Source organism: Chiloscyllium punctatum, chromosome 3, assembly GCF_047496795.1.
Source record: "Chiloscyllium punctatum isolate Juve2018m chromosome 3, sChiPun1.3, whole genome shotgun sequence".
Taxonomy (NCBI): domain Eukaryota; kingdom Metazoa; phylum Chordata; class Chondrichthyes; order Orectolobiformes; family Hemiscylliidae; genus Chiloscyllium; species Chiloscyllium punctatum.
Window position 1 is genome coordinate 157,603,853 of NC_092741.1, and position 15,518 is coordinate 157,619,370.

At 41.0% G+C, this 15,518-nt stretch overlaps 1 protein-coding gene across 12 annotated transcripts in view; it reads right to left on the reverse strand.

Annotated features, from left to right (window-relative positions):
• LOC140467006 (DNA (cytosine-5)-methyltransferase 3A-like) overlaps positions 1-15,518 on the reverse strand; it is a 638,661-nt gene that overhangs the window by 429,091 nt on the left and 194,052 nt on the right. For all 12 annotated transcript variants that reach the window (XM_072563080.1, XM_072563028.1, XM_072563020.1 and 9 more), the window contains one exon: positions 3,310-3,688. In XM_072563080.1, the coding sequence (XP_072419181.1) occupies positions 3,310-3,688 (379 nt within the window). The remainder of the gene's footprint in view (positions 1-3,309; positions 3,689-15,518) is intronic.

Sequence of the window (15,518 nt, forward strand, 5' to 3'; positions counted from 1 at the left end):
TTACAACTAGGGAATGGTTTACTGGAGACTTAATAACAAACTGGGAGCAAGGCTAAAGCATTTAAATGAGGAAATATTAAATACAAGAATCCAAGCAGAGCAGTGTAACAGGAAGCTGGAAAACTTATGGAAGATGGTGGCTGGAAGTGAAATCTACGTCACAGAATTGGAATAGAGATCTTGAAGTGAAGTGATGGCAGGCCAATGATCACTGGCCATACTATTTAAATTAAGAAGAAGAGGCACGACACTGAATAAGTGAAATGATCTCGTGAATATTGTTTTTTTTTGAGAAAAGAAAATAAGCCATAAAGATCATTAAGGCCTTCGGTTTACTCTTCAATATTTACTATTAATCTTATTTGAAACATAATGTTAAAAATTTAATAATACGAACAGTCTGAATAGATACAGAAGGTTTTCTTTGAAAAAAAAAGGCAAGTTGTTCTATTTGTAAAGAGTTAGGACCTAATTGTTATTAAAATGTATATGGGGTGGGGGAGGGGGGGAGTATATTTACTGCTGCACTGAAATCAGATGTTAAGCTGCAATGTAGGAGTTGAACATTCACTTGAGGCTGTAAGAAATAATACGCCTTCAGGAATTTGGAGTCTAACAGCGTTCAAGTTCTAGAAACACAAAGATAAAACATTGAGCATGGGACCGATGTTAAGTCAGCCTGCCCAGTGTAAACATTGCAATACTGTCCCTAAAATGACTTTATTTGCTCTCCCTGACACTCTGCCATTCACATTTTGGAAAGATTTTACAAATAGGCACATGAAGAGCATCTGTTAGTTCTTTTAACACTCAAATGATGCTACTATGATGTCAGGAGGATCTTGGATGGGACCCTGTGTTTCACAATAACCAACTAGCCAATTGCAAACAGATGTGGGATACCCATTCCTGATGTGTAACACACTGGGGCGATGGACGTAGGTTTGCTCGCTGAACTGCAAGGTTGGGGTTTCAGACATTTCGCCACCACATACTGGGTAACATCATCAGTGAGCCTCTGGATGAAGCACTGGTGATGTGGCCCGCTTTATATTTATGTGTTTATGTTTACTTGGGTTGGTGATATCATTTTCTGTAGCGATGTTCATATACCCTGGTGGCTAGTTTTCTGCCTGTTTGTCCCATGTAGTATTTGTTACAGTTCTTGCAAGGTACTTTGTAAATGACATTAGTTTTACTTGTTGTTTGTACAGGGACCTTCAAGTTCAGTAGCTGCTGTTTTAGTGTGTTGGTGGGTTTGTGGGCTACCACGATGCCAAGAAGTCTGGCATAAAATTCACTAAAGTAGAGGAAAACAACAACAAACTGCCATTCGTAGATGTCGCAGTAGAGCAAACAGCCAATGGGGAACTTCAAACCAGTGTCTGCAGGAAAACAACACATATGGACCAAATATTGAACTACAGAAGCAATCATCCCAACATCCACAAACGAAGCTGCATCAGAACATTATTTCAACGAGCCAACACACACTGCAGCACAGAGGAACTACAAAGAGCAGAGGAAATCACCTATACTGTGTATTCAAAAAGAACGTGTACCCAACAAACACAGCCCGCCAATTTCTCAACAACAAGCAGTGCTACATCCAGAGGCTCACTAAAGATGTTACCTAGTATGGTGACGAAACATCTGAAACTGAACCTTTCAGCTCAGCGAACAAACCTACATCTAGAACCTCAACCTGAGCTACAACTCGCTAACTCTGGGAAAATGCTCCAATATGAGCCAAGTCTCACAATTGCTGGCACTCCCTCCTGACCCAAATTACCTCTGTGCACATTGACAACATTTTCCTCCAACAAAGGTTCAAAATTATCTGTGAATCAGTCAACTGCTTGTAGATTTCCTTTAACTCAATCTTTAGAACTTTATCTCCCTCATCAAATCTGACTGCATCTACTCAGTTATTATCATCATCTTACATTCAGCTAATTTCCTGGCCTTTCTGTTCTAAGTTCCCATTGGTTTGAGTTTACATGTCTTAAGTAACTCGTTGAAGCTCCTTCAACAGTATTTCCAAACCCATAAGTTCCTCTATCTAGAAGGATAAGGACAGTGACACAGGGAACCACATCCACCTGCAAGCTCCCCTCTAATCCACTCACCATGGTGACCTGGAACTAGATCACAATTTCTTCAACATCAATGGGTTAAAATCCTGGAGTTCCCTTCCTCAAAGAATTGTCTGTGTCCCTAAACATCAAGCTCTGCAGCAGTTCATGAAGGCAGCTCACCCCACATGCTCAATGGCAAAGAGGGATTGGCAATAGAAGCTACACCAGCTGATGATGCCCACATGTCATGAAAGAATACTTCTCAAAATTAATGTGAAGGACTTTCTGGGAGCTTGGTGTGCTATGTCACTTAGGGCATCATTTCTCTCAAAAACGTCAACATAGTCATTTCGGATGGATACTCTCTTTCTTACAATGCATTGTTTGTCCATTAGTAGTTACTGTTATTGACTGAGAAATGTTATGTTTCAATTTGTGTCAAGGAAATCTCAAAAAAATAAGGAAGTGCTACTACTCCAAAGTCCTTCTGCAAAGTTGCCAAACACGCGAGCAAGTTTTTAGTGAAAAAGTAAAGGTGATGAGTTAAATGACAATGCACAACAGATTGCACTGTTCATAAATGATGTGCTCTTCAGGTCTGTAATATTCTCCAATTCCAGAAATGTTTCTTCAAGTAATAAATACACAGCAGCACAGTTTTGTTTTCATCTAAGACAGGAATATATTTTGCATTATGCATGATTGACTGGTCAGTGACTCCTAATGACACTGAACTACAAAAACAAACTACTGTGGTCCATCCCACGAATTAGCTGTGCTGGGTTATCCAGAGATTGGGCCTGATAATTGTTCGTTCTGGGGTGAACAAATACGATGAACACAAAAACTAATCCCATTTATTCATCACTAATTCCAATAGCAACACCACAAATGTCCGAGAGTTAGGTTCTCAAAAGAATTACTTAACTGTATAAACATGATTTTCCCAAAGCCTAATGCAGTCACATCAGTCCTTCATGTCAGTATATTCAGGTCCAGATTTTTTGAATCTACCACAATTTTGCTGTAGAAAGTTTAATTCTTGCATGATACGCTGTTACAGTAATCCTGAGGCAATGAGATCCAAATATTCAATTTGAAATCCTTCAGTAAAATCAATTTAAAGAAATTCAAATTTTGGGCTGTTTGTTACTTTTCTAGATATGCCTCAGCCAGAGCTAATTGTAAGGCTATAAGATATAAACAAACAGATTTATTAAAGTTTTCAAACCTTTTTCAGCAGCTTCCAATGGTCGCTTTTTGTATTTCTTTCTGTGATTGGATGGTACCTTCTCATTTTCTCCCTTTTCAGAATCCTGTCCATCTTTCAGGGTATAACATCCATTCTCCATCTCTAAATCTATTTCAACTTCTCCATCGAGACTTGTGCTTTCTTCATTGGACTCTTGATCTTTCAAGTTCTGAGCCTGAGGGACAGATTTTCCACGGTCACCATTCTCAGGAACACTCCTTTCTCCAAACTGCTGGGAGTTGCCAATGGCTTGCTGGTTACTTTCCACCTCTCCATTGTGTACCTGTGATGATGACTCCTGGGAAGATTGGCACTTTGGGGCTGTCACCATTTCACTGGAAGCTTCATTGATGTCCACCTACATTGAAGATACAGAATGGATTAGTAGTCATCTAAAGTTCATCAAAGGAAAAGCTTGGACTATCTTCCTCCTGTGACATTTTCTCCATAAATTATAAATTATAAGTCCATTTACATTGTGTTATTATGTGAATGCAGCTCAAATATTGACACATTTCCAGGTCATCAACATAAGGCCCGAATACAGACCGATATCCAGATAACAATGCAGTGGGTTTGCTTGTTCTAAAATTCCAAAATGTTCCATCAAACATATTCACAGAATTCTTTTTCATAGAGTATTGCCTTTTTCTGCCAATCCAAATGCATTAATGGAAAACAATCCTCCTCAGCTGGTGGCACAGTTTGAGTTTATGTTGAATATTCTGGGAGGTGTGTGTGTGGTGGGGGGGGGGGGGGGTCGTGTGGGGCATTGTTCCACTTTCTCAGATTAGGATCAAGTGTTGGTCTGCATCACAGTAATGTCCCTCTATGCTTCCTATTGGCTGACAGCCAGAGGAGAAAAACAAAATACTTACTCTCCAACCACAAACCTCTTGCCTTATGCCTAACGCGTTGTAAAGTCTGGGGGAAGGCAGGGGGATTGCACTCTTGTTGCATATGTCTTTGGAGTTTTACCAGGTAAATTCGTGGTAATATTCATAAGTGAACAACTAAAACATCTATTTTAAGAAATACCAAAGTAGAAAGGTATTGATTTAGGCTCAATAAAAAAAAAGTTCCTTAAAGAACTGGTTGAAATCAACACATGGTAAAAAAAATCAGAAAATAAAATGACTAACTGCAAGTTCCTTCCTCCTGAATGAAGCTGCAATGAAAGAAAATCCAATATTGTCAGCAGTAACCCCACCACCAACCAGTGCTTGTAGAAATACAAGTTCTTAAAGACAGTATTCTGTGATTTCAGTATACCAGCTAAACATTAAGGTACAGTAATTTCATTGGATCAGTGTTAATGCAGCAGTCACTTTATGTAACTCGACAGTGCAAAGTTTAATTTGCAAACAACAAAATAATTTTATTGCAAGGAGGTGGGAGAAATGGTCATCACTAGTGATTGGTATTGTTGAAAGTCAGGAGTAAAGCTGGTGTTAGTCAGCACAGGAGCAGCGTCAGAGTGGTAGCTAACAAAATCAGTTGTACCCAGGAGTTGATTCTCAACCAGGATCTCACACAGCCTTCAGGAGTCTGTGAGTTGATGGGGGAGTGGGAAGGTTATAAGGCTGATCCATCACTTTGACTATCGCAATTGGCAATACCCCCCTCAAATCATAAGTCCCCAGTAGTTCTGCAGAGTAAGTGTCAAAAGACACAGACACTCTGGATAATCCTCATTTCAGTTACATCACACTGTCAACCTTTGCTATAAATTCTGTGTCGTACCATCTTATACTCCACAACCACCTGACGGAGCAGCGTTCCAAAAGCTAGTGCTTCTAAATAAACCTGTTGGACTATCACCTAGTGTTGTGTGATTTTTAACTTTGTCCACCCAGTCCAACACTGGCATCTCCAAATCATAAGTTTCATGCAGTTTTGCGACAGCTTTAGAATTATCACATATGTGGCAGAAAGTACCCACCCTCCACCAACACTCTTCCTCCCTCCCCCTCCTCACCCTCTCCACTCCACCCTCCTGTCCCCCCACCCCCTTCCCCACTCCCACCTTTTCCGTGGGGACTCTCTTCCTCCTGGTTGTCACCCCACACAAATGAATCAACTGTTTTGATAAAGAGCCAGCAGCAAGAGTCTCACAGCAGGTACACATGGCTGTGCAACTAAAGTTCCACTATCAGCCTCAGTGGGGTCGGACATTTGTACAGAGCAATACATTTTCATCCCTCCTAAACCAAACAGTTACATCACTGCACCACCACACACACAGAATACCTACGGACATCACTGAAGGCTCTTGTGATATCAAGATTAACTTCCAGCAAGTTAAAGATTACCAAGTTATTTGTGCATTTTTGAGATGTACAAGGTCATTTATTGATTTATCCGTGCTTTACAAAGTTAGTAATCACACAAGACTTCTTCTGTGTTGGATAGTGACTGCAAGAGGAAACTAAACATTTCAGGGTAGATTGTGCTAATGTTTTTTGCTGACTTGCAGTTGAGTGCATAATGAGAATTCAGACAATGATGTAAATGGGCAGCACAGGATATTCTGTATGTTTTGATTACAATAAAATCCTGTTGTGCTCATTCATCTTTATATCCAAATCCCACACTGAGTTCTTCAGATCTGCTACTCTTTTAATTAAAATACTCCAGTTTTATAAAGCCTGGTCCAATTTTAACCTAGTATGGGGTATAACTAGCCATAATACCAATAATTTGCTTTTCAGATGAAAATGACCAGATATACGTTAAGATTACAATCCACATGCACTGTTTAGTTTTTTAATAAGATAATCATCATCTGAGCCAGCTGACTTATTAAGCAGATTTATTCAGTTCATCTCCAATGTTAATTAAGTCATGATCAAAATGATCTTTTCCTTTACTGTTGAAGCTTTTTCCTAATCAGTTCACCACAATGTTCCACATGAAGACCAAGATTGTCAACTCACTGCAGCCATGAGACAAACCTCTGTGAGGGAATCTGGCTTGTTTCCCATTGGATATCTGGGAATATTCAGTAAAATCACTGGAAATGGCTCAGCAACAAGGCTCTGGGTTGAGATGGTCATTTATGGTCTGACTGGGATTGTGGCAAATGGTGAAGGGCCCAACGATAGGGAGAAGCCTCTCCATGTTCTCACCAATCTCTCTGTTGTCGATCCAGCTGCTCAATCAGTATTGGTATGAGGGACCATGGCTCAGTTCTTATGAGACAGCATCTCCTCCATCATATTGTGTGGCATCACCACTACATTAAAAGGGACAAACTTCTGACAGATCTAGCACCTCAAGACAGGTCATCCATGAGGTGCTGTGGGCCATCAACAACAGTTGAACTGTACTCATCCCTTATCTGTAACCTCACAGCTCAGGACATGACCATGAAACTGCAACATCATCCCTGCTTCACTGAAGAGAGCAGGAGGGCGTACTGAATGGCAGAAGCAGCATGTCATAGACAGAGCTGTGACCCTATAAACAGTGGATCAGATCTTAGCTGTTCAGCCCTGCAATGGTCAAATGGTATTATCACTAGATTACCAATACAGAGACCCAGGGAATGTTCTCAGATTCAAATCCTGCCATGGCACATTATATAATTTAAATTCAAAACAGAAATCTGCAATTAAGAGTTAATGACCGTAAATCTGTTGTTGGTTGTTGGAGAGACTCAGTAATGTCCCTTCTGGAAGGAATCTGCCATCCTTACCTGGTCTGTCCTACATGTGACTCCAGACCTATCAGTTGATCCTTACCTGCCCAAATGGGATGGGCTATAAATACTGGTTTAGTCAGTTACGCCCTTATCCCATGAATGAATAAAAAGAGCATCCTGTTGTGAGTGGTGTGAAGAGCTAACAGAGGGGGGAGGAAGCTCCACAAAGTGGGAATTGTCAGCATGGAAGAGGAACCTGAAGCATTCGCAAACATATTCAGCTAGAAGTCTCCGAGCAAATGCTCCATCATGACCTCCTCTTGAAGATCACAGCATCACAGATACCAGCCAATTATATTCACTCTATTTGATAGCAAGAAAAGGCTGAAGGCTCTAGTACTACAAAGAATATAAGCTCCAACAACATTCAGGCAATAATACTAAAGATATGCTCAAACACTATCCAAATACCAATATCCAAGCTGTTCCCATACAATTACAATGCTGGCCTGTACCCAACAACAAAGAAAATTGTCCAGGTATGCCCAATCCAATTCCTCCTGCTCCCATCCCAGGCCCAGTTAATTACTGTCCCATCAGTCCTTTCCTGCTCATCAGCAAACTGATGAGTGTTCAGCAATACATTGCTCATGAATGTTCAGTCTAGGTTCCAGCAAGGCCACTTAGCTGCTGATCTCATTACAGCCTTAGTTCAAATGTGAAAGAAAGGGTTCAACTGCCTTTGACATTCACTGAGGCTAGCATCAATCCGAAATACGGGTATCAGTCACTGCTTGGAGTCATACGTGGCACATAGGAAGATGGTTCACAGGATGAGGGCATTGCTGGCTAGGCCAGCATTCATTGCTCATCTCTAATTGCCCAGAGGGCTGTTAAGAGTCAACCACATTGCTGTAGGTCAGGAGTCACATGTAGGCCAGACCAAGTAAGGATGGCAGCTTCCTTCCCTAAAGGACACTAGCGATCCAGATGAGAGCTTTTCCCCGAACAAGGGGAACAATGAATTCATGGTCATCATTAGACTCTCAATACCAAATTTTGTTTTTTCTTAATTATTTAATTCAAATTTCATCACCTGCTTTGGCAAGATTCAAACCCAGGTCCCCAGAATATTCCTGGGTTTCTGGATTAGCAGACCAGCGATAATACCACTCGGCCATTGCCTCCTCCAGTTGCTCAGTCTGGCTGAAGGTCAGTCACTTCAGCTCCAGGCCATCCCTGCAGGAGTTCCTCAGGGGAGTGTCCTCAGCCCAACCATCTTCAGCTGCTTCATCAATGACCTTCCCTCCATCATAGGGTCTGAAGTGAGGATATTCACCGATGATTGCACAATGTTCAGCATCATTCACGACTCCTCAGATACTGAAGCAATCCATGTCCATAAAACATCCAGGTTGGAGGTAGGGGGCAGCAGCGGCAAGTAACATTTGCACCTCCAAAATGTCAGGTAATGACCATCAATAGCAAGTGAGAACTTAACCAGGTCCTCCTGACATTTAATCATTATTCTGTTGCTAAATCCACCACTTAATTACATCCTGAAATGAATTAAATCAGCCTGTTAAATACTGCGGCTTCAGGTACAAGTTAGAGGCTGGAACATTTGAGAATTGTCACTGTCCTCCTGATTTCCAAAGCCACTCAATAGTTACAGTATAGAAAGAAGCACTCAGTACCTCATCTCTGCACCAGCTCCTGATAACAGCTACACGGCTGGTCCCATGTCTTTTACCTAATGCCTCTCACATTTTGTTTCTCTTCATATTAAGGTGGACATGTTTCAGTAGTTAGCACTGCTGCCACACTGCGCCAGGGACCCAGGTTCGAATCCAGCCTCAGGCAGCTGTTTGTGTGGAGCTTGCATGTTCCCCCTGTGTCTGTGTGGGTTTCCTCTGGGTGCTCTGGTCCCCTCCCACAATCCAAGATGTGGCAGGTTAGGTGGATTGGCCATGCTACATTTCCCATAGTGTTGAAGGATGTGCAGGTTAGGTGCCTTAGTCAGGGGTAAATATACGATAATAGGGTAGGGGAATGGGTGTGTTATTCTTCGGAGGGTCGGTGTGGACTTGTTGGGCTAAAGGGCCTGTTTCCACATTGTAGGGATTCTATGATGCTAAGAGATTTACCACATGTTGCCAGGTGTGGAAGGTTTGAGTTATAAGGAAAGGCTGTTTAGGTTGGGACTTTTTTCACTGGAGTGTAGGAGGTTGAGGACCTTATCGAGGTTTATAAAATCATGAGGGGTATAGACAGAGTTATTGGTAGTTATCTTCTCCTTCGGGTGGGGGATTTCAAGACTTGGGGGGCACATTTTTAAAGTGAGAGGAGAGAGATTTTAAAAAGACATGAGAGGCAAATTATTTTTCCACAGAGGATGGTTCATGGATGGAATGGACCCCTTGAGGAAGTGATCAATGTGGGCACAATTACCACGTTTATCACGTTTAAAAGTCATTTGGATAAGTGCACGGAGAGGAAAGGTTTGGAGTAAGCAGATGGGACTAGTTTAGTTTGGGATTACGGTTAGCATGGACTGGTTGGACAAAAGGGTCTGTTTCCGTGCTGTATGACCATATGTCTCTATGATCAGTTGGAGCCTGTGAAAAGGCAAGCTCCCTCTTCCTATAGCTTAACGTATACCTGCACAGTTTTCCAATAGCCCATTTACTTGGCAGTACAAATCAGTCACTGTTTCTGGCAGGCAACTCTTCAAACAGAACTGAAAATAGTGCTTATTTGCCCAGCTCCTTTTATCATAAGCTCCAACTATTCCCTTTTTATTTTGTTTTGATATCTGATCCACCTTTGGTTAGCAAAACCAGTCAACTTGGCAGCCAATGACATCTCCCAGGCACAAGACAGGAGTGTAATGGAATATTCCCCACTTGCCTGGATGGGGGCAGCTCCAACAAAAATCACAAACCTCGACACCATCCAGGACAAAGTAACCCTCTTGATTAGCATACCCTCCACTAATGTAAACATTCACTTCCCCAACCTGTGACGCACAATGGCAGCACTGTGGACCACTAGCTTCCAAATACCGAAGCTCTATTGTCTAGAAGGACAAGGGCAGCAGATACATGGAAAGACCATCACTTGCAATGTCCCTCCAAGACACTCATTATCCTGATTTGGAACAATACCACCAATTCCTCAGTGTCACTCGGTCAAAATCCAGGAAGGCCCTCCTTAACAGCACCTTGGATGTATCTGCACCACATGAATGCAATAATTTAAGAAGGTGGCTCAAGCCTGAACAGTGATGTTTGTATCCAATGTTATCATTGAATAAAACAAACCTTGCCATGAGCATGTCATTATTTTTGGTCTTGGTGTACAGTGGGTGCAGTGGGGTGAATGTCTGATTCATATTCTGCATCTTCTTATGTTCTTAGTGCAGATGGAGCAGGTCAGTTTCATGGCATTTGTCTGGTTCTTTTTGAAGTCTGCGCTCGAGAAATTAAATGCAATTTTTAATTTTAAATATGGCTGTTACGAGTCAATTTGCTTTGTGGCTTGGGACTACTTTAATAAAGTATATCACAGATTTATAGGTTTTCCCATCTATGCTGTGAACTGTAACTTGTGAAGTAGATCATTATGAATTATTCACACTAAACAAATTAAATATCATGTCTAAAATAAATCTGGTGTTGGAATTTCTCCAGTTTCTATGATCACTGGCACAGTCAATGAACTCTTCTCTAAAATGTTCATGACTTTGCTAAAATTGTGCGTGTACACATGCATGTGTGTGTAAGTGTATGTCAGTGTGAGTAGGCTTGTGTACATGTGTGTGAGCATGTGTGCGTACATCCATATGAATCTACGTGTGCATGTATGTGCGTGTGTGTGTATGTATGTATGTGGTATATGATTACGCGAGTTTGAGTGTAGGAATGTGTGTGTGTGTAGGGGTGTGTTGTGTGCTAGCGCGCATGCCATTTACATATTCCATTTTTCATCAAACAAGTTGCAACAGAAGTGGTAAAATTAAGCATTTGGATCAAACCCAAAAAAGCTAATTCAATAAATTAATACAAAATGGAAAACATACCCATCAATGCCTTGCAGACAAGAAGTAGACTAATTTGATAATATATTAATTGTTTTCACCTTCAATGTTTCCTAATGATAATCAGAGTGAGAAATTAATATTTGAGGACTTACACTAGTTTGCCCCCACTTTCTTTGTCATACGTTTTGAGAATCCGATCAGCTTTGATCAGAGTCACCATTTATGATCACAGTAACTAAACTGTGGCCAGCAGCTGCAGATTCTCTGTGGTAAACTCATGATGCAAAAACAATATTTTCATTTAGGTAAATAACGTAACAAGTTGTTTCCTAAAGTGACAGTTGTTTTGAAGGATAGCAATGGTGAATATTATTGATAAGCAGCAGCACTAATGCCCACAAACGGTGGGTTTTCAATCTCAGGCTGATCCTCTGCAATGGAAGCCCACTGCAGCCCTAACGGCATTATCAGAACAGTGAACCCAAACAAAGGGTCTCGTAAAAAGGTCCTGAAGCCTTAGTGCTGACATTGTCCTGGGATCAGGTAGTTATCCCATTGTTTCGTTTGGAGAATGACATGTCTTAGGCAGGCTGGCAGAAATATTTTAAACCTTGAAGATATTTTTCCGTTCAACGGCAAGAAGTTTGAATAAAGCATAAGCATACACAAATTTACAGTAACAACCCAGCTTCACTGTTGGCATTAACTGTCAAGTTGGCAAACTTTATCCCTCAATTTTTTTTCCTCTTCATTCCCTTCAAAATCTACATGTGCAGCCCTCCCTTCCTGCCTAGAAGGTCTTCTGTTTAGCAGTTCATTCCATTATGTACATTCATAAATTTTGCCAGAGTGCGATTTAGTAGTGAACCCAATGGATTATTTTGAACAAGAATGAGTTTGTCCTTGATATCTGGCCACTTTCATTGCCCTGAGAAGGTGGTGGAACACTGCAGTCTTTCAGACATGGCACCCCCACCACTGTCAACAACAAAAACAGCAATTGCTGGAGAAACTCAGCAGGCCAGGCAGTGGAGAGAAAGCACAATTAATGTTTTGAGTCGAGTGACTCTTCCTCTGAACTCCCACCATTGTGTCAGATCAGGAATTCCAGGATATTGCAGGTGGATCTGGCAACAGAGTGCTTGCTTGCTGCAGAATGAGAATTTGATTTTATTGTCATGTGTACTCAAGTATAGGAATACAGCAGCACCATTCTCCAGTACCATCTTGGTTACAAAACCAGAACATATAAAAAAAAGCAAAAATAAAAGAAAATCAAAAGGTATGAAAAAATGCCTAGATATTAAAATCTCGATAAAGGTATTTATAATCACCGATGCAAGCACACAGGTCTAGCCATGGAAAAAGGGCACGTTTACTGATTCAGTTCAAAGTTTTCCTCAAAGACAGAAATTAAGGGAAAAGTAATGAGCAAAGCTCACAATAGTATAAAAGCAGATTGGTCCAAATTGCAGAAAGCTCTATTCTCAAAATAACCACCACCTGACTAACAGGCAGTATATTTGCTCTCCCAGTCAGGCTAATGGAAAAATATAATGGCCTGTACACAGCTAAAGTGAGGCTGGATTGAACAAGCCAGGAGACGGGCACTGTTCACCAGACAGGAAATCAGGGACAGGCCAGCATGACCGTTTCTGGAATCCCCTGTGCAATGGTATGACCATTTCTGAATCCTCCAGCTGTTTACTTCAGGGCTTTCCGGCCTTTACTGGGTAGAGGGAGCGATGAAATGTTAAGGGAGTTGGAGAATTCTGTAAGGCACAGGATGTCCAAACAGGAGGGCACTAAGCCCAGATCAAGTCCAAAAGGGGACTAGCAAATTTTACAGCACCCAACCTCCCTGTGTCCCACAGTTTGAGTTACACACTTTCCTGCTCACTGCAGCTTGTAAAACCTTTGCAGTTTAATTTGTTGTAAGTGCAAGGGGCCTCTGAATCGTGAATATTGGGACAAACAGTGTAGCACCCACAGGATTACAGGCCTGAGAAAGAAACATTAGAGAAAAAGGATGAATCAGAAGCAAACCAAGATTGATTTAAAAAAGATTTAAGAGAGAGTGATAAAGGAGACAGGAGGTAACACATGATTTTTAATTTGAAGGTTCTAAGCAGAATTGACATCAGACACAAAGGCATGGTGGCTCATTGGTTAGCACCACTATCACAGTGCCAGAGTCCTGGGTTTGATTCCACCCTTGGGCGACTGTCGGTGTGAAGTTTGCACATTCTCACTGTGTCTGTGTGGGTTTCTTCCCACAGTCCAAAGATGTGCAGGTTAGGGTGGATTGGCCATGCTAAATTGCCCAGTGTCCAAGGATGTGCAGGCTGGTGGGTGAGTCATGCGAAATGCAGGGTTACAGGGATGGGGTGGGTCTGGGTGGGATGCTGTAGGAGGGTCAGTGTGGACTTTATGGGCTGAATGGCCTGTTTCCACACTGTAGGGATTCTGTGAAACCTATAGGTTACACCGTTCCTGTTTATGTCAGAGAGATTGATTGGCTGTACATTAACAATGATCACTTCATTACAAGGGCTCCATGCAATGTGAAATACTAGCTGTAACACTTCTGCAGTGAGCTTCATTTAAGTTTAATGTGCATGCATTCAGTAAATGCTTAAAAATAACAGAGAGGTTGAGGTTGTCTGTGCAAAGCTGTAAATTGGCTGACAAACTATGGACATTGTCAGGTGAATTATCCATGTTAAATTGTCCGTCGTATTCAGGGATATGTAGGTTAGATGCAGTAGTCAGAGGTAAACGTAAGGAAATGGGTTACTCTTTGGAGATTTGGTGTGGACTTTTTGGGCCAAATGGCCTGTTTCCATACTGTAAGGATTCTAATCTATTTGCAACTCAATACATATGTTTTCTTTACCTGAACTTGATGACCCACTTTCATATTCTTAAGAGTGCAATATGAACTCACCGTTTTGTTCCACTACAATTTGTTCATGTTTCAAAACGGCTTAAATTCCAATGAGTTCTTTTTTCCATGATGTTATTTTCCCCATTTGATTTTACAAGTATTTCACACAAGTAGTATAGCAACACTAAATATAAATATTGCAATGTATTCGTTGATGAAATGCTAATCAGGATCCTTCATTCTCCTTTGTAATAAATAGCCCCACTAGACTGCTCAGAAAATAAATTATTTACCAACATTGTAACCTGGGCATTTAAAGGTTAACTGGTGGCGCTATAAAGCAAGGCTATAAAAATGTCTGGCTCCACTGAGAGAAATGTCATATTGCAATAAATTCTCTGAAAGGAATGATTATCGTGATTGCGGCCCAAACCAAATTCACTTGTCCAGTTTAACTGCTTCCCTCAGGGAATATAATGACACATTGTGTCATGATTAACTACCTCTGATCCTGTACATATTCTGTACTTAAATCAGAGGGAATGAAATTTCAATTTTTTATGTCATACTTTGTTTCACCAATGTGTGATGTAATTTATGTCTTCTTTTGCCAGTTGCTGAAAGGAAAAATGTTTATATTGCAAGCACATCAAATGCAGCTTAGCAGTATAGTCCTGACAATATACCGAGATCCAAAGAGTTAATCCACCTTTCCCATAAACATATAACTGATATCAGTTTCTCTGGCCATGTTTTAAAGGGCAGGGCAGGGGAAGAGAATGATATCAGTGTAAAATCATCTAGAAATGTATGTCAATATTTGTTGTTGAGTTTCTGTGACAGAAGTTCAAAACACACTGGGGCTAACTCTCAAGAATCCTCACCACGCTGTTAAGGAGACTTGAGCTCAAATATACAATAAGCTTTCTTGTCTTGGCTACAACATACTGGGAGATCAGGTGGAAAGGACCATCATGCAGAAATTGATTAATGTCATCACTATCCTGAGCTCTCAAGCAAATCACTGGATACAATGAGGCAATGTTCTGAAACAGAGGCGTGATTACGGATGCACAGATAACGTTGTCATATAGAAGCAAGTTGCCTTTCAGGCCAATTACTGAACTAACTCATCAAGCCATGACCTCTTCAAATGACAAATGTGGTACACTATTTCAACAACTCACGACCCGACATGAAATAGTTAGTACAGGACTATCTCAATTCTAAGCAGCTCCCAAAGAAACCACCATACATCCTCTATCCACAAGGAAGCACTCACACAGAGAAATACCAGATTTTAGAGCACATGGTATGGTAAGAACATAGTACTGGTATGTTAACAAATCATTAAAATTAATTTCAATTTTGCCTACAGAGTTTACTGTCAAAGGTGAAAATTACTGGAGTAGCATATCAAAGAATTGGCATTCTCTGTATCCATTTTAGTTTTCAACATTTGCAGGATTTGATGTTTATGAAATGTTCATCAGTGTGTCATTTCCCATCCCTGACAAACCCAGCGTCTCGGTGAGAACAGTCCTCTCAGTAAGATGATTCCAACATACTCTTGAGAAATGACCTCCACATCCCACCACATTCTGCCTTTCTTTTTG